Source organism: Diadema antillarum, unplaced genomic scaffold (genome assembly GCF_040938485.1).
Source record: "Diadema antillarum isolate AM-2024a unplaced genomic scaffold, OU_Dant_1.0 seq00000320_RagTag, whole genome shotgun sequence".
In the NCBI taxonomy this organism is placed as follows: Eukaryota; Metazoa; Echinodermata; class Echinoidea; order Diadematoida; family Diadematidae; genus Diadema; species Diadema antillarum.
The window spans coordinates 1,490,972-1,515,461 of NW_027271339.1; the positions used below are offsets into that span (position 1 = coordinate 1,490,972).

The following is a 24,490-nucleotide window of genomic DNA, read 5'->3' on the forward strand; positions in this document are numbered from 1 at the left end:
ATGATTGTATCGAGCCATTTGGTGCCAGGCGGCAACTCTGTGTAGAAAATGAGAGAGAGAGAGAGAGAGAGAGAGAGAGAGAGAGGGGGGGGGGGGGGGGGGAAGAGACGAGGTACATGGAGAGTACGGAACTGGTGACCCTAACGGCAAGGTCGAGATTGCGCAATCTGCAGCAGCGCGTTGAAAAGAATGTTTGAGCGGACAATAACATACCACAATATCACATAGTAAGACATTTCAAATTTATTCAGCATGATGATAAAATAAATGTCGGATGTTTGCTTTTTTTAGGTTCGAAAGTAAATAGTTTTTAACATTCAGCTCCGGAAGATGCTAAAGTAAATGTCGAATGATCCCTTTGACGTTTGGAAATGAATAAAAGTAATATTCAGATCCGTACGATGATAAAATAAATGTCTGATGTTTTCTTTTATGTTCGAATGTAAATAACCACAACATTCAGCTCCGGAAGATGCTAGATTAAATGTCGGATATTTGCTTTGACGTTCTGAAATGAATAACAAAAATATTCAACTCCGTACGATGATAAAATAAATGTCGGATGTCTGCTTTCACGTTCGAAAGTAAATAGCAATAACATTCAGCTCCGGAAGATGCTAAAATGATTTTCGAATGATCCCTTTGATGTTCGGAAATGAATACGAATAATATTCAACTCCGTACGATGATAAAATAAATGCCGGATGTTTGCTTTCACGTTCGAAAGTTAATAGCAATAACATTCAGCTCCGGTAGATGCTATCAAAATGATTTTCGTAATGATCCCTTTGATGTTCTGAAATGAATACGAATAATATACAACTCCGTACGATGATTAAATAAATGTCGGATGTTTGCTTTTACTTTCGAAAGAAAATATAGCAATAACATTCAGCTCCGGCAGATGCTAAAATAAATGTCGGATATTTGCTATTACATTTCGAAATGAATAACAGCAACATTCAGCTGCGTTTGATGGTAAAGTAATGTCGGATGTCTGCCTTGACGTTCAAAAATGAAAAACAGTAACATTCGGCTCCGTACGATGCTGAAATAAATAACAGATTGTTGCTTTTACATTTGGAAGTGATTAACGGTATCAATCCGGTCAGTTAGATGCTAGAATAAATAGCAGATGTTTGCTTTCACGTTCGGAAATGAAAACGGATAACATTCAGCACCGTAAGATGCTAAAATGAATGTCAGTTGTTTGCTTTACATTTGAAAATGATTAACAGTAACATTAGGCTCCGTAAGGTGTTAAAATGCTAGTAAGTGTTGGAAGATTGCTTTTACAATCAGAAATGAATAACGGTAACTTTCAGATCTTTATAATGCCAAAACATTTGTCGGATGTTTACAAATGTCCACAAATTAATGCTCCCACTTTATCATTTCAAACATAAGTTTTTGACCGCCTAAATAGGCATCAACTTTTATAATAATCTATAAGCCTATATTTGCTAAATCTTAGAACTCAGAATAATGGTAATATGATTGAATTTTCTATTAATTCATTTTAGACATGGTACCTGTATCACTGCAGCAATACTTAATATTTATTTTCTACGTTTAGTAGGACCGTTAAGTTTTTCTTATGTTTTTCTTGATTTTTTTCTTCGGGCCACCAGATTTTACTCTCGGGCCACCAAAAAATAAAAATCAATGATTTTGGTGGCCCGATCGGGCCACCAAAAATAAAAGTAAGTGTGGAGCCCTGTATATATATATATCCGACACGAAGTCTACGTTCATCATCAGATGCATTGTTACTCCAAACGCAGAGTAAAACATGGATGGGGTGATCGTGCTTTCTCCGTTATGGGACCAAAATTGTGGAATCAGTTACCTATTCAGTTAAGGGAACTGTCATTTACAGAGACATACAAATCCAAACTTAAAACTTATCTGTTCCTCTCATACTGAGGACTGTAATTGCTGTATGTCATTAATGTTCGGAACAATATTGTATTTTTAATTGGTATATGTTGTATTCTTTATTTGGTATATATTTGTTTTTTGTTTGCCATTTTCTTCTTTGTTGACATGGTTGAACATGTACTATGCATGTATATATATCTTTTCATTTTTGAAGCGCCATGAGCACTGAAAAGTGGACCTGGGCGCTATACAAGTAGCCACTACTATTATTATCATTATTAATATTATTATGATTATTATGATTATGATTATTATTATTATTATTATTATTATTATTATTATTATTGATATTATTATATATTGTTGCCCGTAATGACGTCATGAAGTGTAGTACTGCAGTCTCCTTATTCAACGATGACGGCACCGAAACTTCATAACTTTTAAAGTTCATAACTTTTAAACCGAATGTTTTTTCTCAAACATTCCCTCATTGTGTTCTATCTTTTATTGCTGCTTTCACCCATTCCACATTATATTTGCGCTTTGGTTTTCTTTAAAATAAGGCCTATACCTGCGCGAGGAATAAAAAAAAATGTTTGTATCCTTAATGATCTTTTCATCAATTTGCACATGGAATGTTACAATCTTCTTAGTAATTTATCTTAGCTTTTCAAAAATTGGAACATAGCTTACGAATCGGCTTTAAAAATTGATGAAATTGCTATACCCATCATGAATATTGTAGAATGCGGCAGAAAGTTGAAACTGAAGTTGGCGAGACATTCCTTGTTTTGTTTTATTTTTTATCTGTAGGACTATATTTCGACAAATTTCAAGGGGCATATAACATAAATGTATTAATGTGAGATCAAATTTTTGCTAATGCCAGTTATCATATAACCGGAATTAAATGGAACTGCACAACATCACAAAAATGCAAACGGATGCTAGCTAGACCAACGTTATCAACAACACTCATCATAATGCTAGCCAGCTCCAGGGCATACCCAGTTACGAAAACATCTCGGTATATCACGCAAAGTTGACGGATACATGTATATTCGGACAAATCTGCAATTCAATTTTATATAACATAATTCTGCTTTATATGCGATTGCACAAATGTAATTTCCCGATTTTGGGAGATCGTTATTCCGCTTTCCCCATCAGGTCAGGTCACGTCATTATGAAGTGTAAATAATGCTAGTAACTAGAGCGAGGCTCGGGGTTCGATATTGCCCAAGGCCCCCAAGTACATCGCTAATCCGATATCGCCAATTTTCGTTTTCAAGCAAATTGCAGAAGTCCTGAGAACGGCGTAGAAAAACAGTTGTTTATCGCGTTTCATCGACATGTAGATGATAGACATATACAACAAAGACGGATTGCTTTGACTGATAATTTCGCCATGTGTGTATCTGGATAATGTTTATTTTGCTGTAAAATCAATTTGAGTATCAAATAAACGCATATACGGCCCACTACAAACTGCGCTTATAGCACACATAATTCTGATCTTCATTTATGCTATCCATGCGCCAGGTCCCGACTTTACTAGCCACTAGAGAAATCATCTGCTTCCTCAATATTCACTGCTGATCTATTTCAAGCTGTGGTCTACTGCAGACTGTCATCATGGCAAGCTCCGGCTCCTTGGTATTTTTCTGCAACGGTATAAAGGTAAGCTTCTGTATTATTCATTGTTGTATTGCTGATACGTTTTGCTGTACATTGTGTAAAGGCAAAGTAGAAAAAAAAATACTTTAGCAACTTAATATGTTTATGTATATGTATGGCACGAACAACGTATGCATATATGCATGTACATGTATATACAATGATAATCAAGAAACCAATAACCTCTACACTATGTTGTAGAGGGTCTTTTTTTGGGGGGGGGGGGGGGTTGTTGCAGGTTTATAGGTCGGGTAGGGAGTTCCTGGAGTGCGGGCAAAAATAGCTACAAACTCCTTGCCCAACAGTCGAACTGGTTATATATATTATATAATATATATATATATATATATATATATATATATATATATATATATATATTTCATTTCTTGGGGGGGGGGGGGGGGATGATGGGGGTTGTTACCATAGTTTTTGGTAGACCAAAGCATAAAGATTGCCCGATTTGTGAATACCCGGATTTATATCTCCATTATTTGAGGGTCACCCAGCGTTACACGATGCGCTGATTTGTCTCCTTTGAATGAATTTTCGGTGTGGTAGGTATGCTATTATATAGGACCGAAATGCAGCGGCGTTGAGAGGGAAATGGTGTATAGAAATATTGGGAGTACCGAGTTACGATTACTGTAGGTCAGGTCATATAAGTAGCCTACACATATAAAGTCACATAATAGACATCACACGTAGACGTGTGTTGTCAGGAGGGGAACATTTTTCGTATTGGGTGTCCACCAGTGCTGATGATAGTAGTGCATTCGTGCAAACCGGACTGTACCATGCTGTTATCGAAGGAACAAGTTTTTCACCTTTTTTCCGTTATTTTAGATTAATTAAACTCACGCTTTGTGGAAGATTGAGTATAGGTGGAGGAGAAGTTGGGTAAAACGAGCCCTCTAACTTTTAGAATAAAAAGAAATTCGCTGCTGAGGCTTCCTCCCCCGCCCCCCCCCCCCCGAAAAAAAAAGATAAGATTTGGCTAAAAATGCGAATACCTTTCTCTACAAATCATAATCTATTAAACCTAAAAGATATGCTAACTAAATTCATATTTCTGTCATTCAGCAAGTAAGTACTACATATTTTTTTATTACTTGATTTTAGGTAAAGATATAGTGGTATAGTCAAAGTACGATCGGAGACACATTATATCAACGATATTCTTGATAAAACTGGAAAGAAGTAATATTAGGAAATCCTGTATCTCATAATTATTCAATAGATATCATTAATGGTGGCAGTACCGACTTGTGCTCATTATGTACAAAAGAAATAAATACTTTATATGTATAAATCATTATCATTCATATAAATATTCTTGTGCACCTTCAGATTACTCGAGGAAAGCGTCGACCCGGAAATGTCATTGCTGACGTATCTTCGAACAAAACGTATCCTTTTGAATTCTTGAGTAAATACGTGCACTGTGCATTTCATATAGCCACAGTTTTCCTCTACTCGGTCCTCTATTTCCCTCTACGACTCTCCAATACTCTGCCCGTAAAATTGCTTATATGTCATCAGTAAGCGCACAATAGACGCAATTGTCAATTAACCTAATTGTTACTTTGAACTTTGCAATCTTTATTTCGATCGTCCACGCAATCTAATTTGATATGAATATGATTATGATACAACATGACATGACAACATATAAATACACATGATCCCGCACTGTCATTTTATTGAGCCAACTTACTTTCGCCTGAAAGAGAAATCTAGTTATTGGTTTAAGATAACATCAAGAGAGATCTTGACAACGTCGCTCCCATGCTGTGAATGTGCTACTGTTAAAGTTCGGGTCAGTGCTGTTTGTGGTATAAAAATGTCATGGGTATAAATGCCATGGGTAAAAAGGTCAAGGATGGAACTGTCAGGGGTTATATCAGGGGAAATGTCAAGTGTACAAAATGTGGCCGGTAGAAAGTTCAAAGGTAAAAATATCGGGGAAAATGTCACAGGTTAAAATGACAGCGGATAAAGTGTAAAGGGGAAAATGTCACACACAAATAATATCAAAGGTAAAATTGTCAGGGGTACAAATGTCATGGTAAAAAGTCAGGGTGAAAATGCTGAGGATCATGCATCAAGGGAGAACACGTAGCACATTAAATAGAACGATCGAGATCATTGAAATTTTACGCTTATACCTTGATATACCGGAAATATCACTTCTCCGACGATAGTGTGCTATCACATTTTTAATGTTTATTCTACAGCTTCATCATTTTTTTTTTGTTCAAATAATGACTTGCTGCCCGATCTCATCATCTCAAAAGACCATTGGTTTCGTGAGGCTTGCAATCAAACAAGCTTGCTTTTATCTTAATGTATGTAAGCCTATATGTATATCGGATATCTTATCTATGTGGGGCCACTAAACGTTGATCACGGGCCACTAAACTTCCTCAGATGTGCATATCGTATTTGCTATCTTGATAATTATATCTTCATTCAAGAAATAGGAAAATAAAATGAAACGAAAAAGAAAATGACCCACAGTGCGTTCAGTCATTCAAAATAGCAAATTTGTAGAAGTCATTCTTGGAAGCAATTAAACAATGATGACATCAAAAATAGCCTTTTCATTTAGTTTGTTTATTTTGCATTGATCGTCCTGTTTTGCAATAACTATCCCAAAAGTCCATTATGTTTGCAGTCCTGGGCTAAGTAAGATGTTGTGCCGTTAGGAATTTGCACAACATGCAAGAAAAGCCACTTGATACACTTAAGGTCTATATCATCTTCTTTGAATAAAAACAAGGAAACATAAAGAATTTCCATAACAACGGCGACTGCACCGGGCTTTCTTAACAGTACGACTAACGGGATCCCACGCCGGGTGCGGAGAGGGCGGCTGCGGTGCATGCACAGTGATGGTGTCTTCTGTTCATCCCAAGACAAAAGTCATTAAGTAAGCAAACTGATGATCAAAACAGAACAAATCAACACAGTATATGTTTTCCTTGATAGATGGTTGCATTTGGCATCTACGCACAAGGTTTCCGCATGCGATGGCCTAGCGAGTTTCCGCAACGTTGTTTATGTTTATTCTACAACATTATTGTTTAAATGTTGAAGCCCTATCTGTCAGAGTGTCAAATGCATTCTGGTATCGGGAGATAGATTGCCCAGTTTTCTCTTGGATTGTTTCATTCTTTCTTCACTTTAAAGTAGGAGATTATAGTATTAAAAAAATCACTGAACGAAGAAAGGAATTTCATTTAGGTTTTTTGGTTCAAACGAATGGGAGAGTGCGATGCATCACGTCATCTCACTTGCATAATGTTTTTGTGGTAGCGACAGCTTTCCGTGTTGCCCGAAAACCTTTCAATCTTAGTTCTCCATGAATTTTCTTCCATTGTCAGATTGAACATACCTTTCGAGCGGCGTTTAATTCATGTAAATGGTATGCAATGTACGTACTAATCGGGTGTGAGGATGGTGATTTTGCATTATGTATTGTGATGGTTTATATAAGGTGTTTTTCTTGTGGAGTTGTTGTTTGATATATTTTTCTATTTGTTTACTATTCTTGTGATTTACTTTTTGCAATCAGAAATATAGAAACGAACAGTCCAATAAGGCGATTTATTAACACATCGATAATTGTAACGTGCAAGTATGCTAAAGTGAGTCATATGCAAGTTGTTACAAGAACTGACAATACTATACAGCTGCAGAGACTGCCGTAAGCCTCTCTAAAATTGAGATTTTTCCACCTGACCCATGTTTCAAACTGAAAATGTACAAAATGATACATGACTGTGCGCGGCGCTTGTTACGAATGCGTGATTCAGTATATAGGGTACCCCATGTTACGTCATTCTGCAATGAGAAGTGAGTCCACTGTCTTCCTATCTGATCCAGTATGGCACATGCAAATGTTTGTGAGTGGTAGCATCAAATATGGGATCAGAGGCAATAAGACTGTTGTGACTATATCTAATGAACCTCCATGTGTACCAATAAGGTACAAGAACTGGAGTAATTTAAACAGCTGTTAATTTTCTGTGGATCCACAAATGCATGCAACGGGTGCATTATTGCCTCTGATAATCGGGTTTGGCCATCATTCTGAACAAATTCATTTAAACGCTAACATCGGGTGCATTTTGCTTGTTTTTATTCATTAGATTAGATGAAACTTCACTTAATCATAATGCATTTACAACAAAAGTCTATCCCGTTCAAAAAAAATAATATGTGCAAAAGAGTAAATCTATAAGCACATAAGTATAACCAGACATGTCAAAGTCAAGTACTTTTGCATCTTTCGTAAGTAGGGATGATGAAAATAGTTACCATCATAAAACAAAACACCCTTTGAAAGTGGCTGGTTATTATGCAATCTATTGTCTTCCTACCTGTGAGGCAGATCCAGTTTGGCACGTAATGCATATATATATTAATAATATATATTTAGTGGCTGCATCGAATATGGTATCAAAGGGAATAAGACTATAATATGCGACTCCTATCTCTTGAACCTCCTTGGCTAGACGTAGCTCTATATTCTGGAATGGCACTCTTATTTACGTACAGAATATAGAGTAGGCGCTGATCACTTGTTCGTTTGTTTGTTTTTTCTAATCCCAATAAATATTGTACTTTGATTCCGTTCCATAGTCACCTAGCCGTTATGGCGTGTTTGTTTCCCCTCTGCCGGATCGATGGGAAGGCAGTGACAACCATCGAGGGAATCGGAAATGTGCGATCTAGGTTACACGTCTTGCAGGTGAGCAGTATGAAAACGTATATGGAAATATACGACCCCGTTATTATAAGTTAATCACACATGCTCTATGATTTATGTAGCCTACTAGTTTTTCTCTCTCCATTCCTTAAGACCATTTTATATCTTGCCTCTACTCACACATTACAGGGTGCGATAGGCACTGCATCTTTTGTTTGCGTTTATTTCTAATCGGGAAAAGATTTCGTTGATACTTTGAAGAGGTATGCTACCTGAAGCGAAGATGCACTGAATAGAGTAATATCCCTGTCTATGAACTCTCGCTGTGCAGTTATACGATATACTCTATTACTTTCAAATGTAAGCTTGGCCAGTCATGAAACATCAACTGCAGCTGAAACGTTAAAAGAAGGATCAATCCAAATGTATGAGCGAATATTCGATACAGGGGCAGCCAAATGATTTTGTTTATGCAGTTAATTAGGCAGGAACTGGAATGCGATGTTCAGATAAAAATGTTTCTATCGTACATTATACAACACCTCAGAATGATGTCGAATTGTGATTGGCCAAGAACATGTCACATGACATTCAATAGAAAATACCTATCAAACTCATTGAGAGTGACAGCCATACAATAGGCCCCTGGCATGGGCCTATAGCACGGCTCGAAGGTACTATAGCACGGCTTCGCGGGGGGCTACTAATGCATGGCCGCTCACAGAGTTCTGTGGCTCACACCCGTAGCAAAGCGCCAGCAAACTACATTGTACAGTGTACGTGCTGGCCGGCTGCGCTGCGCTGCCCGGCTGCGCTGCGCTGCCGGTAAGTCTCACAGACCAGGCGCGGCGGAGTACTGCAACGTTAACGTGTACGCGCAGTTACTTTACCTAGCTAGTTGCATGTATCGCGGCCTGTATACACCTAGCGGTACTGCTGTGTTTTTACTTTTGACTCTGATCTGCTACGTGGACCACAGTGATCCCAACATCAAGACTTCATTTCAAGTTGAGAAACCGTAATTTGATTATTTTTCTGTGTTTTTATACAAAATCATTTTCGGAAATAGACAAAGTCTAGACCTACTACTAGATCTACCGACATCTCATTCTCAGATCGACCTAACAGTCAGGCCTAACTCGATCTAAGGTCACTAATTTTGTATTGTGATTGTGGACAAGGTGTTGTATAAAACGAATAATTTATGATTTTGTTCGTGCATTGGGGCACGTAATACCGCACTCGGCGCGAGATTCGCCACTGGTCTATTCAACGCGGCGCTACGCGCCTTGTTGAATAGACCAGTGGCTCATCTCGCGCCTCGTGCGATATTCGTGCCCTATGCACTCACAACTCATAAATTATTCGTATACTAATTGCTGCTCTCGAATACCTTGCAAAGAAGAGATGGATGACATCATCATTTAAGATGTGGGGAGAAGGTTGGATTACCATAGAGTGTCAGGGGCTGCACATTATATCATACAGAAAGCTGGCGATCGCTTTCGCGCTCAGCTACCTTGAAAATCTGCAATCAAACAGGCTAAAATTCAAATGTAACATAATTCACAAGAGTTTTTGACGAAGATTTGAATATGACAATAATTATACATAAAAATCGCCAATAAATCTGAAATTTAGCTTTGAAAACTGACTACCCGAACAGTTCTGAGAAAAAAAAAAAACGAATCGGAGTAATCGTTGCGCAAGGAGGTGTAGAGTCAAATTATTAATAATAGGCATACGAACGAACGCAGCTGTCTAACAGCCTATAGACTATTTAACTCTACAGGCACTCAGTATTCCATAAATGTTTTTTATTAGGATCAAGCATTACTGAGATTCCTTGACGCTCTTTGAATGCAATACAAATGCTACAAGTTGCTTTATTTTATATTACCTTTTTCACCATTATATATCAAAGTTCATTCATGAGGTATAATCATTTGTGTGCACACGAAACCCTTCGGAAGAGGCGCACGTCTTCTTTGGGTCGGTTGCCTATCTCAGTGGGTCCACTCTTTATAATTCAAGTATATCCGTATGATCTAAAAAAAGATCAACGCTTTTTGGTTTGTGCATAAATATTTGTTCGTAACTTTCGATAACGTTTGGTATGCATATATGTTCTGCTTAATGCAACAGGAATCTCTTGCTAAGAACCATGGTACCCAGTGCGGCTTTTGCAGTCCTGGTATGGTTATGTCAATGTATTCTCTTCTCCGAACCAATCCCAAGCCGTGCATAGATGAGGTTCTTAAGGCGCTGGAGGGAAATCTCTGCCGCTGCACGGGCTACAGACCTATTCTGGACTCGTTTAAGATTTTCTGTGAGGTGAGTGTATCACACACACACGCACACACATGTACACACTTACTCACCTTGGAAAGTGGGCGTCATCGCATATGGCAACATGCCTGTTGAAATACAAGGGAAAAAAAGGTTCTGCGGATTACACTTAGCTGCGCAGTTGACCACTTTCAAGTTCATACACCTCCCTTGCGGTCCAATTAAAACTTTTTTTTTTTTTTCAGGGAACGTCTCACAATGCTCACGGCACACGACTCATTAAAAAGCAACTATACATGATCACCTGTCACTAATGTACATACGTAAACATACACGTGCTAAGAGAAGGTGACTTGCTGAAACTCACATAGGACCGTGTTCTTGACGATACGGAGAGAACATGACTAATTTTGATATTTGAAAAGTTGTCAAGTTTAGACAAGTTTCAACAAGTCACCTTCTCGTGGCACACAAAGCTTCTTCCATTACAACTGTGTAGGTCATGTTACTCTCTATGTACTTGTTGTCCTTGTTAATTAACGCAACGCTTCAAGTATCCGCTTCAAGTATCTACCAAACCTAAATTTCATGCCCTCTTGTGTGTCAATGCCAAGCAATGATCAAGTCAAAATGAGGATATCCTGTCAATTCATTCGGAGAGCCAAGTAAACTGAAAACGCGAAAGGATAAACTTGTCACGAAGATTCTTCTGACTAGTGCTCCTTCAACATCATCTTGAAGTTCTCAGAGATTTTGTATAATGCACCAAAATCTTTATCTGCAGCATCCCTCACTCATTGCAAGAAGAAGAAAATGCGGAATGCGTGATCCCAACCTGAGAGGAAAGTCTTTAGGCGTTTTCAGATCAGCCCGATAAAAATCCAAGCTCGAGATATTTTTTAATTTCCCAAGTCAGGAAATAGCGCGCTATTTCGAAACATCGGGCTGATGTGAAAACGCCTAGTGAGACCAAGGAGGTTCAAGAGAATGGAGTCACAACTGTCTTATTTCCTTTGCTAGATGTTCGATGCCGCCGCTCAAAAATATTTGAAGCATGTGCCAAACAGGATCTGCCACGCAGATAGGAAGACAATATGACTCGTGTCTCAATGCATAATCACCAGACACTTTCTAAGGAAGATATGTCTTTGTGATGGTAATTACTTTCCGCTATCCCTTCTTATAAAAGATAGGTGGTACAGACACGAGGATGTGCCAATAGAAATTGCCCCAAAAATGCTGAAATAAAGATGAAAATTACTCGACTGGGCATACCCGGGCACCAATCTGATACATCTATCAATAAAGAATTATATTTGAAGATTATTCCATGTTAGTTTTATTTGCCGGAATTAAGCGGAAAAATGATAAAACCGGCTTTCCAGGATGGTACAGTTTTAAGCATTTTCACATGATACGGCTCTGATTTACACTTTTGCACAAATTTCTGCACGGGATTGACTTTTGTTTTACATGCTTTATCATTTAGTGAAATTTCATTTCATAAATGAATATATAAGCAAAATATGGCCAATATTATGTTAACGTTCAAAATGGATCTTCAGATTGCTCAGCAAGACGGCGGCTTCGAACATCGATCATCAAAGGCACAAATGCACCTGTGAAATTCTTTTGTACATCAATAGAAATCTGACAACTGTTTATATAATTACAGCCAGTTGGAACTCCAACTCTTAAACCTCCTTGGTGAGACCAACAAACAGACAGATCATGAATGCCTGTCAACACAAAAACTTCACGGCATAAAACACAACAATGTTCTCTTGTGAGCAAATACTGAGACTCCACTTCCATGTAATGAGCGAAGTCATCGAAACAAAGGTAACAGTACAGCGATGGAATGAAATAATGTGTTGCTATTTTATCATATTTATTCTATTATAGGCATTTTCTATCAGACAATAATTGTTTGCTATTTGCAGGAAAACTGCTGCTGTGCAGGACAAGCCAGAGGGTCATGCAGCAATTCTAAAACCATTCAGCAGGTATGAGAAGAATACATCCTCTTTCTATTTCATCTTTATTTTTGTAAGCAGTGATAGGCACGTTCTCATCTTCATGGCGTTATGATTCTTCCGTCGAGTACATGTTCCTGCGAACACTGTCCTCTGTAAAAACTTCCTCGATTACTTTAAGGAAAAAAACAATATTCACTTTCGCTAACTCATGGAACAAAAGGAAAACTTTATAATTTGAAGTAACACCTTATTCAAGCATGACCAGTAAGATATAACTTTGAGTTCTAGTGTTTTCCCTTCTCGAATTATATTTTTGCAGAATACATTGCATGACAGTCCAAACCATATTCTGTACGACCAGACACAGGAACCCATCTTTCCTCCAGAGTTGCTGGTACGTCACTCATTTTTGTGTACGCTTGAAAGCGTTGATCTTGCGTCATAAGGTAAAAACAAGCAAACAAAGATACACTCTTATGGTGTGTATAAATGTTTAAGCTTCTTTCACAATTGGCGTATAACCATTTGCGAACATTTGGTCGCACAACAGCTTGCAACAGACTTCCATCGCTATCTGTCTTATCACGTCGCAAAAAACAGGCTTTCACAAATGCAACAATCAACAAAAGTGACTAGGAGAGACCGTTGCACGAGTAAGTATAACATTTGCTAGCATATGCGCGTGCAAATGGTCGTGCATTCACATTCGAGTGGTGAACGAGTGATTGCGAATGGCTTGACACCTATGAGACAATGCGATCACTCGTGCGATTGAATGAAACCGGTGCGAGTGGTCGTGCGAGTAGCGTGGAGGTATAAAAAGGAGGTGTTTATATAGAGTTGATAAAGTGGCCACTCTTCGGAATCCATTCAAACACACGACTGGTTTCTGAAGCATTACAATAAAGTAGATGTCTAACATACCTTTACTCTTTGAAATCATAAATCATTAAATTGCAAGCTGTATTTCAACGTAATTTTCTGAATGAAATGCTATGATTTGCTCAGAACAGTTTAGGAAAGAACTCAAAATGATACACACAATTTGTATTGCTTTTCTCCTCTTAATAGCTGAATGAAACTTAGGTCCTGTCAAAATCCTAATATCTTTTTTTTTTCATGATTAGCAACAGCATCCATCTCTCTTCCTGCAAGGCTGAGAACGTTCTGAAGCTCATCTCCATAATCCCCTTAGACCACCCACAAGGAATATAGTCACCTATACAGTCAAACAGTCGTTCACGATGTGTTGCAATCGGTCGTGCAATAGTCTCATGGTTTAGGAACAATCTCATTCACTCGTAAGACTGGTCAATATAAGCCCGCACCACACTACACGATTTTGCCCCAATTCACCGGTCTTAAGCCCGCCGCACACTACACGATTTTGCCCCGATTCACCGGTCTTAAGACCTTAAGACTAGAAGTGTGACGTCACAGTCTTGCCATTTTCTAGTCGTACGACTGGGTCTTACCGCCAGTCGTAGAGATTTGACATGTTGAATTTCTACGACTGGTCGTAGGCTTACAGCCATTCACAATGCAGTAAAATGCAAGCGCACGCAGTGCGCACTGCGCGCGCTTTACAGTCGGGTCGTATAGTGTGCGGTGTCCGGTCGTACGACTGGTCTTAAGACCCAGCTTGGCTTAAGACTTTAAGACCAGTCTGATCGTGTAGTGTGCGGTGGCCGTTATAAGACCTTAAAACTAGAAGTGTGACGTCACAGACTTGCCAGTTTCCAGTCTTACGACTGGGTCTTGGCGCCAGTCGTAGAGATTTGACATATTGAATTTCTACGACCGGTCGTAGGCTTTCAGCCATTCACAATGCAGTAAAATGCATGCGCACGCAGTGCGCACTGCGCGCGCTTTACAGTCGTCAGCCTACTCGTAAGGTTTGGTCGTATAGTGTGCGGTGTCCCGTCGTACGACTGGTCTTAAAGGCCACCGCACACTACACGATCAGACTGGTCTTAAAGTCTTAAGCCAGTCTGGGTCTTTTAGACCAGTCGTACGACCGGACACCGCACACTATACGACCGAGTAAGCTTACGACTGTAAAGCGCGCGCAGTGCGCTTTACAGTGTAGTGTGCAGCGGGCTTAAGACCCATCTTGGCTTAAAGCCCGCCGCACACTACACGATTTTGCCCCGATTCACCGGTCTTAAGACCTTAAGACCAGACGTGTGACGTCACAGTCTTGCCATTTTCTAGTCGTACGACTGGGTCTTAGCGCCAGTCGTAGAGATTTGACATGTTGAATTTCTACGACCAATCGTGAGCTTTCAGCCATTCACAATGCAACAAAATGCTAGCGCACGCAGTGCGCACTGCGCGCGCTTTACAGTCGTAAGCCTACTCGTAAGGTTTGGTCGTATAGTGTGCGGTGTCCGGTCGTACGACTGGTCTTAAGACTCAGCTTGGCTTAAGACTTTAAGACCAGTCGGATCTTGTAGTGTGCGGTGGCCTTAAGACTTTGAGACCAGTCTGATCGTGTAGTGTGCGGTGCCTTACTCTCCTCCCTATCCTCCGCCAAAACTTTCCACCAATTTCGTCGAAGTCACTGGGCCTCGTCTTCACTCCCTTCGCTGGTGGCCTTTAGGCCACCAGCGCTCATACGAGTGTTGCACGACCTCCAGCCGACCAAATGCGACCAGTGAGTGGTGCGAACTCTCGCATGAAGTCATGAAACGTTGTGCAACGCTCGTAAGACAATCGCACGACTGGACATACGACTGAATGCAAGTGAATCAATAGCATCTGGTCGCCTCCGGGTTTTGAGCACGTGCAGATTTCAGATGCAAGCAGTCACGACTGCCTCAGGCTCGTGCGACCTCCTGCGACGAATACGAGTACTCGCATGACCCCAAGCAATTGGTCGTGCAACACCCCGAAAAACTGTTGCAGGCAGTCGCAAACTGGTAAGAGACCAATTGTAAAATGGGCTTTAAACACTGTCTAATTAGCCATTTCGTAGTTCGGCTTTGCGCATGAGCAGAAAAAAAAAGGGTAATTTACCATAACAGGCATGTTGGTTTATATCAGTTGAGATAAGAATCTGTGGTGTAATAGTCATGTGATCCTTTAATAATCGTGCTTGTCAGCACATCCGCCTGACAATAACAAAGTGTTCATTAAGCCTTGTACTTAGCAATGATAATTAGAAATACATGTAGTTTGTTATTGTATACAATGCCTAATTATGAAATGGTGCTTCCCCCATTGTTGATTGGAGAGGCTTTTCTGGTCACCTGGTCTACGTAAATTCATTCTTCGTTTGAACATTAATTCCGTAAATTGTTACGTCGGACAACCTTTTTCATTATGTCTTTTTTTAAACGAGTAAAGTGCCTAACCAACTGAGAAAAAAGAAAAGTCATTTTCCGAAATATGCGCAAGCTAATTACGAAATGGCTTACCCAGTATACCATGGAGCTACAAACGATGTACATGTACCTCTATGCTTACCACGTATACATTGCAATTACAGCTGATACACAATTTTTTCTTGCTTAATGTTGATCAGCTATTCGTCAAGTGCTCCATCAAAATTGGGATCATTTAAGACGCCGATCGTAGTCTGTCGTTATTATAATTATGCTTAGTTGTTTTTGTCCGTATAAATCGTACAATCATGTATTTCTATCATGAACACTTGTGTAATTGCAATCTTGTGTTAAGATAAACCGGAAATTGTTTGGTAGTATGTATTCGTGTATTTCATAGCTATTATCACATTTTTTCTCTATATAGCTGGAGAGTCATAGTTATGCATAATGGATCGATGGATAAATTTTATTTTCAGTCACTCTATAATAAAGTAATTATAATCCTGCTTGTGTTGTGTAACATATGCACTTTGTATCACTGTCAAATATCTATTGCAGATTCTTGAAACAAAGTGCGAGGAACAGTATGTGGATCTAAAATCTCGTCAGTCTCTAGTTTTATCTAAAGTGTCATCTCCTGGAACCAGTCTCATATACACTCCAATTTGTGAAATTATGACTTTGCCACAGAGACTAGATGTATAAATCAAAACTTTCGAGATTACAAGAAACAATCAACTTCTTAAAATCAGACTCAACCTTTAGACTTGACATGCAAACTGCGTATCAACACGATCAATGAATGGACTCCATTAATAAGATTCGTTGATTCGAAAATGAAAAGGATGTGCGTAGTACGAACCTTCTGAATTACGAACCCATTTCGTTTTCGGATTAACGATCCTTCGAAATGCGAGTATAACGAACCTTTTTTTTTCCAATTTTCGGATTAACGAACCTTTGGAATAACGAATCTTAATTCATTTTGGGGTAAACGAACCTTCGGAATAACAAACCTTCGAAATCACGAACTGTAACCCAAAATAAGCCCTTCATGGGGGATGGAAAGAGTTGATAATGTAGGGGAAAAGGAATCCTTTCAGATTGGCAACATAACTCTTTTATGACGCGTTTGTAAGAACCACGTTTCATGTCCAACGCATATTTTCAAATTGCGATTGGTCAGGCTTGGTGCTGAAGACGTTTTTACATCAGGTTTGCTCGATTCTGAATGAATTTGTATTCTTAGTGGTCTGACCCTTACAATACGATATTGAGGAGGTGGGGCTTGTTCAGCCAAGGTTTATGCAAATCCGTAAGTATCCATATTAATTTTGCTCGTTAGATTGACAAGACCATGACATGTAGTTATGGGATATGTGTTTTGAGGAAAGTCACTCATTTAGAATGGGTAGAAACGCATATTACTGACGTGATTACAAAAGAATTTTCATGTTAGTTTGAAACCGTGAAATTTTCTATCATGGAATGTTATGCAGTTTCGTTACAAAAAGTGTGGATTACATTACTTACCAAACGTTGCCGCGCACGTTTCAGATGCAGAACAGCGAGCGTACAAGGGCAATGAGATTTGGAAAGGGTCGTGTCAGATGGGTCGTCACCTCTTCGCTGCAGGAACTTCTTCAGCACAAGGAACAGTTCCCATCTGCCCAAATCATATTTGGTAACACTTTACGAGGTGAGTGTCCTGTCATATTTCTTCTGCAAGTCAAAATAATATATACATGTATATATATATATATATATATATATATATATAAATAAATATATATATATATATATATATATATATATATATATACATGTATATATATATATATATATATATATATATACGTGTGTATATATTGACAGCAAATCTTGCACATATAGACGTGGCCGGTGTTGGGTAGCACCCCTTTAATCATCAAGCTTTCGGGCGAAGTGCCCTTCTTCAGGATCTACACAGTCAATGACAACAACGTATAGGCAAAATCAACCTAGGTGTAAAATCATATTAAACTTAACTAACCTTATATATCATACATTTCAAATTATACTCAACATAAAACATACCTCAATTCAGCGCATTTTATAACAAAAAAAAACCAACATACTGTTACTGAATACAATCTCAAAACAAAAATTACTGTGTTGGTGCTGAATGTGGTCTTGTAATGTTGTCTGTGTGAAAGTTATGATCGGGTGTATCTTATATGTGTTTGTGTATATGAGGGGGGGGGGGAGGCGTTTCTGTACTGAGGCTCGTTCTCATTTAATCAATCATAAACTACCAATACTCAATTTTTTCACCATCCAACAATATAAACAAACTTCCAAATCACAATTACAATTTCTACATAGTTAATACACTTCTTATAATACATACAATTATACACATCCGCATACATAAGTAATTCATACACATAACTCTATTTATCCAAATACTTACATACCTACGCCCACATTTCTTTAACAACATTTCACCCTTTCCAAAAATACATATATCATTATTACATTACCCCCCCCATATACACAAACACATATAAGATACACCCGACCATAACTTTCACACAGACAACATTACAAGACTACACTCAGATTACTTTATATGTATGCGGATGTGTGTGTTCGTATGTATTATAAGAAGTGCATTAATATGTAGAAATTGTAATTGTAATTTGGAAGTTTTTTTTTTTATATTGTTGGATGGTGAAAAAATTGAGTATTGGTAGTTTATGATCGATTAAATGAGAACGAGCCTCAGTAGAAACGCCCCCCCCCCCATATACACAAACACATATAAGATACACCCGATCATAACTTTCACACAGACAACATTACAAGACCACACTCAGCACCAACACAGTAAGTTTTGTTTTGAGATTGTATTAAGTAACAGTATGTTTGTTTGTTTTTTGTTATAAAATGCGCTGAATTAAGGTTTGTTTTATGTTGAGTATAATTTGAAATGTATGATATATAAGGTTAGTTAAGTTTAGTATGATTTTACACCTAGGTTGATTTTGCCTATACGTTGTTGTCATTGACTGTGTAGATCCTGAAGAAGGGCACTTCGCCCGAAAGCTTGATGACTAAAGGGGTGCTACCCAACACCAGCCACGTCTATATGTGCAAGATTTGCTGTCAATAGATTTACTGTCCTTGCACCGCCCCGCCATGTTGTGGTTAAGTCCTTTGATGTCAGTATATATATATATATATATATATATATATATACATCCTTCCTTTCTCATATCTCATTATATATATATATATATAAATACATGTATATATATGAGATATGAGAAAGGAAGGAGAAATCGGTGCGTAGCTTTGACATCATTATTCCTCTTACTGTTCCTCCTTTTCGGGAAAGCGCAAGAGTTGAAAAATTGGTTTCCGCCGGGAATCGAACCCCGGTCTTTGGCATGGAACGCCAACGCCTTAACCGCTCGGCTACGGAGACGTCATAGCGGTTCAGGCAGACCCAAGCTCGAATACCCGACGGACCAACCTTTCAACTCTTTATGCGCATTTTTGGGGCAGAGAGTTAAGAATAACAACCAGTCGCGTGCCTCAGCTGGATCTTCTAATGAGATTCACGTAGCGGTGAATTGGGATAATGTTTTGCGAAAGAAGTCACTGCTACAGCAGCTTTTTGGCTTCTCCTGAATAATTTTGCATTTTTATTATAGAAGATGACGAAGTAGAGTGGTAATGCATTTTGACACTCCAACAGTGCTATTTATTCAGACCAAATTTTCGACGAATACATTCGTCTTCCTCAGGGTGGACAATGACAATTCTGACATTTCTGACAATTCATCATTATATATATATATATATATACACACACCTGTATATATATATATATATATATATATATATATACATAATTATGTATCCAATAGTCTATATACATAATCGTTTGTGGCGCCGTTCTCGTTTAGTTTTTAACCCTTTGCATGCTCTGAAGCTTAAATGAGCGTAAAACCCTCTTGTGTGCTTGTAATACCCTCTGCACTACATATCGTGCCTTTTTTCATAGGTTTGCAGGTTTTACGGACTGCGTCATTCACATGTATTCTGCAACAATTTAAAGTGAAATCTGAAGTAATGATCAAATTCTTTAGGTATCCAGAGAAGCAGAGACGACACTAAGGACTCGATAATGCTGTCACTCGGCCCGTTAGTCACTGAGCTTACTCACGTAACGTCTTCAGAAACGGGAGTCACATTTGGAAGTGGGGTGACAATGACACAATTGGAAAGCGAGCTCGACAGGCTGATCGAGGAGCTACCAGGTATTGGACTGACAATAGTTTTATAATGATGATTATTATTATTACCATTACTGAAACTGCACTGGTCTTGTGATCAATGATTATAATTATTATGGACCCAAGAAAGAGAAAGATACGAGAATTTCAAAACCATCAATAGCAACAGATGTGGCCGAATGCTATTTTACTCATGATAGAGAAAATTATCAAAGCGATCGATGCCAAGTGTCACACAGTAGGTATCTTTCTTGACTACTCCAAGGCCTTTGACACAATCAACCATGAAATATTATTATACAAATTACAACACTATGGGATTCGTGGGAGGGCCTTGGAGTGGTTTAGAAGTTACCTTACTGGAAGAACTCAATTTGTTAGTTTGAATGGCCATGTGTCAAGCTCACAGCCTATAACTTGTGGGGTACCGCAAGGATCCCTTTTAGGTCCTTTATTGTTTATTCTTTATATGAATGACTTTCGCAGTTCGTCCTCTCTGCTCTATTTTCTACTTTTTGCCGATGACACCAGTATTTTTTATTCAAATCGAAACCCTCATGTTTTACTGAATACCATAAATACTGAATTAAAATCAGTATCTAAGTGGATTCAGGCTAATAAATTGTCATTGAATTTGACCAAGACAAAATTTATGGTTTTTAGCAATATAATCAATATCTTACCGGGTAAGTTGGTTGTAAACGACGTAGAATTGAACCAGGTGGAATATATAAAATTCCTTGGTCTTTATATTGATTGTAAGTTGACATGGAAAGTTCATGTTGATTCTTTGCGTAAATTATTATCAAAAAATGTAGGTGTTATGTATAAGTTAAAACAGTTTTTTCCTAAACATGTTCTGCATTCATTGTATTCTACTCTATTTTTGCCTTATATAGGTTATGGAATCCTGGCATGGGGAAACTGCTGTACAACTAGACTTAATTCTTTATTATTGATACAGAAAAGAGCTATACGGATAATTAACTTCGCCACATTTTTCGAACACACTAATGTCTTATTCTTTTCCAGTAGAACACTTAAGATCCAGGATTTATATCATTTTAATATCGGGTCATTTATGTATCAATTAAATTCAGGTGGTCTCCCTGATGTGTTTTCCTCGATGTTTGTCAAAAATACTGAAGTTCATTCTTACCCTACTAGACAAAAAGATTCTTTTCATCTTTCTCCTGTACGAACCGTATCTGCTTTAAAAACAATAACCACTACAGGACCTAAATTTTGGAATGAGTTGGATAGAGAAATAATCCAATCTCAGTCTCTTTATTCATTTCAGCATAAACTTAAACTAGTTTTTCTGAATTCATATCTATAGCTATTCTTCAATCCTTCTCGATATTCTCTGTTCATACTTCACATTACTGACATTATCGATTATGTAACATGTGCCTCGCTCGTGATTTCTGTATTATCTCCTGAACTTCCTTTGTACACATTTGGTATCTCTGCTATTGTACACTGCATCTGACTTGTACCTCGCTCGGGTGATCACGCAACTCTCAAGAAGTCTGTGCCGCGGACATTGTTTTCTTTGTTTTTTCTTTTTCTTTTTTACTTTTTGGCGTTTATATTTCTCCAATTCACAAATTGTCATTCCTTTAATTACATAACCAAGTAAGAAATAATCTCACATCCGTATCTGGGAATCTACACCCTACAAGCAATGCTTCTATGTAGATTCCTCATATTTCACATGTTTTATTGTCTTATAAGCTGTACTTGACAATTCATCCAGGCTTTTGTATTGTGATGTTTATGTTTTATGTATTTGTTGAAATGTGGAATATGGAACAATAAAAAACAAACAAATGTGTATTGTCAAAAGTTGATGCACAAAGCTGACAACAAAAGCATACTTTGAAAGATCATCAGTGTCAACAGATATGTAACGTGATAAGTTCAAATTATTTTGTAGAATGTATACAAGGATAATCACAAGTTAGATATACCTTACTTTTGTACACTTTTTACCGTCGTTTGATATTAGCAGCATTATGGTGAAGCTGAAATCAATTTCTTCTTAATTGAATATGCGGAAGTGATGTCACTTGCCCAAATTTTGAATTGATGCACTCCATCAATATTTCAAGATAGATATTAAAGAGTAACTACAAAATACAAAAGAAAATGTTATATTAAGAATGTAATGTTTATTGCATTTAAGAGCACCAAACAAGGACATTATCGGCACTGAAGAAAATGTCGCAACAACATTCGAATCAACAAATCAGAAATGTGGCGGTGAGTAAAAATAAAGTTTTGTCTTTATTCGCTTATAATACATTATATCCACCCGGAAAAGGGAACGAGACTGAAGGTACAAAACTTTGGAAAGGTACTTGCAAACATTAAATTAATCAACATGTTTCGTGAATATGAGAGCGATTCATTCACACACACACACACACAGACACACACACACACACACACACACACACACACACACACACACAAAGGCCACCATTGTAAACCGAGTGTAGAGGCACGAGAAGCAATACAAATATGTATATATCATGGCTATGCGATGCATTTGTGACCCTGCACACAAAACCACCAAAACGTCGCCCGACATGGGTTTTTAGTATTTTAGTTAAGGCCATATTCTGAAAGAGTAGTTTTATAATGATGTATACAGTAACTCAGTACAAATGGACTTTCCAAACCTATCTCAACAACAGAAAGAAAGCACACTCTGAAAGATTGTTTACTGGGAAAAGAGGCTTTGAAGGTAAGGGTCTATTCAAGCGAGTTACAAAGCTGTTTTATGTACAATGAATCAAGGGGACCACCCCCCAAAAAAAACAACAACAACAAACAAACAAACATACACGAGGTAAAAGTCCACAGCAAACACAATGATGGATTATCAGATTAAGCTGAAATTTTGCATACTTAATACATATAAACATATTAATGACTTATACTAAATTTAAAACAGCAGCACCCTCCTATCAAAGTTATTACAGTTGAAGGGGTCCTGTGAGACACAGCTAAAATGTTCTACCAAAAAACAAAAAAAAAATGTGTTGTAGAAAAACTGCAAAAACACAGTTGCCATTCTATGACCCTACATTTTTAGGCATTATGTAGAAGAAGAATTACTCTTTCAGAAGTTATAAACAAGTAAAGATTGGTTTGACTGATCCATTTCACCTGATAAAAACGGGGCGAGCGACTTTTTGTTGATTTTGTGATGCGCGGTCACGTATAAATTATACTAAACGTCATAGGATACACTGTCTGATTTGTAAAAAAACATTGAGAGGAAATAGAAATGTAGTTTAACATGAAATCTGCATTAAACTGGTATTTTATCGTGCCGCACGACATCAGTGGATATACCGTCCTGTTTCATACATTCACTGTTCTATTTTTTTTTCAACAAAAAATGTTTTTGCTCTTGTACTCTCGGGATTTTGTTTTTGTTTTTGTTTGATCTAATCTTTCAGACGCTAGGCGGAACGATTGCCGGCTTCTCCAAATGTGCAGATCATGTGCCTGTACTAAGGCTTTGTGGAACGACAGTGACGCTAGCAGAAGTAGGAGGTAATATATTCTGAAGATGAACTAGTGACTGAATATCAGAGTGCTTCAGCTTGTTTATTTGTATGTACTGAGCATCTCATTTGTGCTGTGATGGCTCTCTAAAAGATTTCAAGCAAGCAAGCATAAAAGAAAACACACACACGCGCGCGCGCACACACACACACACACACACACAATGAGATTCGCTGGAAAACGTTGCCACATGACTTTGGCCAACCCATTTCTCTAGAATATTTTGCCGCGATGCTGCTACCTCGGTGTTTCAGAACTATATATATTTTTTCTCACCAAGACAAAGGTGGAAAGATGTGTCGGTTGCCTACCTTCTCTCCGAGCACCATTTTATTAATTGTTGTGCAACATGTCCTTGAAATAGAAATTTCAGCCCAGTTATAAGTTATTCTGATATGAAAAAGTAAATCTTATTAGCACAACAGTGAAAATTTGATCAAAATCGGATAAATGATAGGAAAGTTATGAAATTGTGAAGTTTCACTAATTTCTGCGGAACAGTTCTTGTACAGTTAATATAGATATGCACATGTGAGCTGATGATGTCATCACCTCACAATTACCGTGTAAAAAACCCAACAAAATGGCGAAAATTCAGTGTTTATGTTATTGAAGTGTTAAGACAATGTTATTCCTTGTTGAATAACTTCAGAATAACTTCAGCTACATGTGTCATCATTTCATATTGGGGTGTAATTGTGTTTCAATAAAAAGCAGCAAATGTAACAATTTTATGTACAAACTGTATGGCGAGTTGTG

General features: G+C 38.0%; 1 protein-coding gene across 1 annotated transcript in view; it reads left to right on the top strand.

Moving 5' to 3' along the window:
• The first annotated feature begins 3,516 nt into the window (after positions 1–3,516).
• The window catches only part of LOC139730546 (xanthine dehydrogenase/oxidase-like), a 60,917-nt gene continuing 39,943 nt past the window's right edge, over positions 3,517–24,490 (top strand). The window contains exons 1-11 of the mRNA XM_071641400.1: positions 3,517–3,561; positions 4,440–4,450; positions 4,921–4,964; positions 6,391–6,487; positions 8,203–8,311; positions 10,415–10,603; positions 12,857–12,931; positions 17,424–17,565; positions 20,003–20,173; positions 22,338–22,414; positions 23,623–23,719. Of these exons, the coding sequence (XP_071497501.1) occupies positions 3,517–3,561; positions 4,440–4,450; positions 4,921–4,964; positions 6,391–6,487; positions 8,203–8,311; positions 10,415–10,603; positions 12,857–12,931; positions 17,424–17,565; positions 20,003–20,173; positions 22,338–22,414; positions 23,623–23,719 (1,057 nt within the window). The remainder of the gene's footprint in view (positions 3,562–4,439; positions 4,451–4,920; positions 4,965–6,390; positions 6,488–8,202; positions 8,312–10,414; positions 10,604–12,856; positions 12,932–17,423; positions 17,566–20,002; positions 20,174–22,337; positions 22,415–23,622; positions 23,720–24,490) is intronic.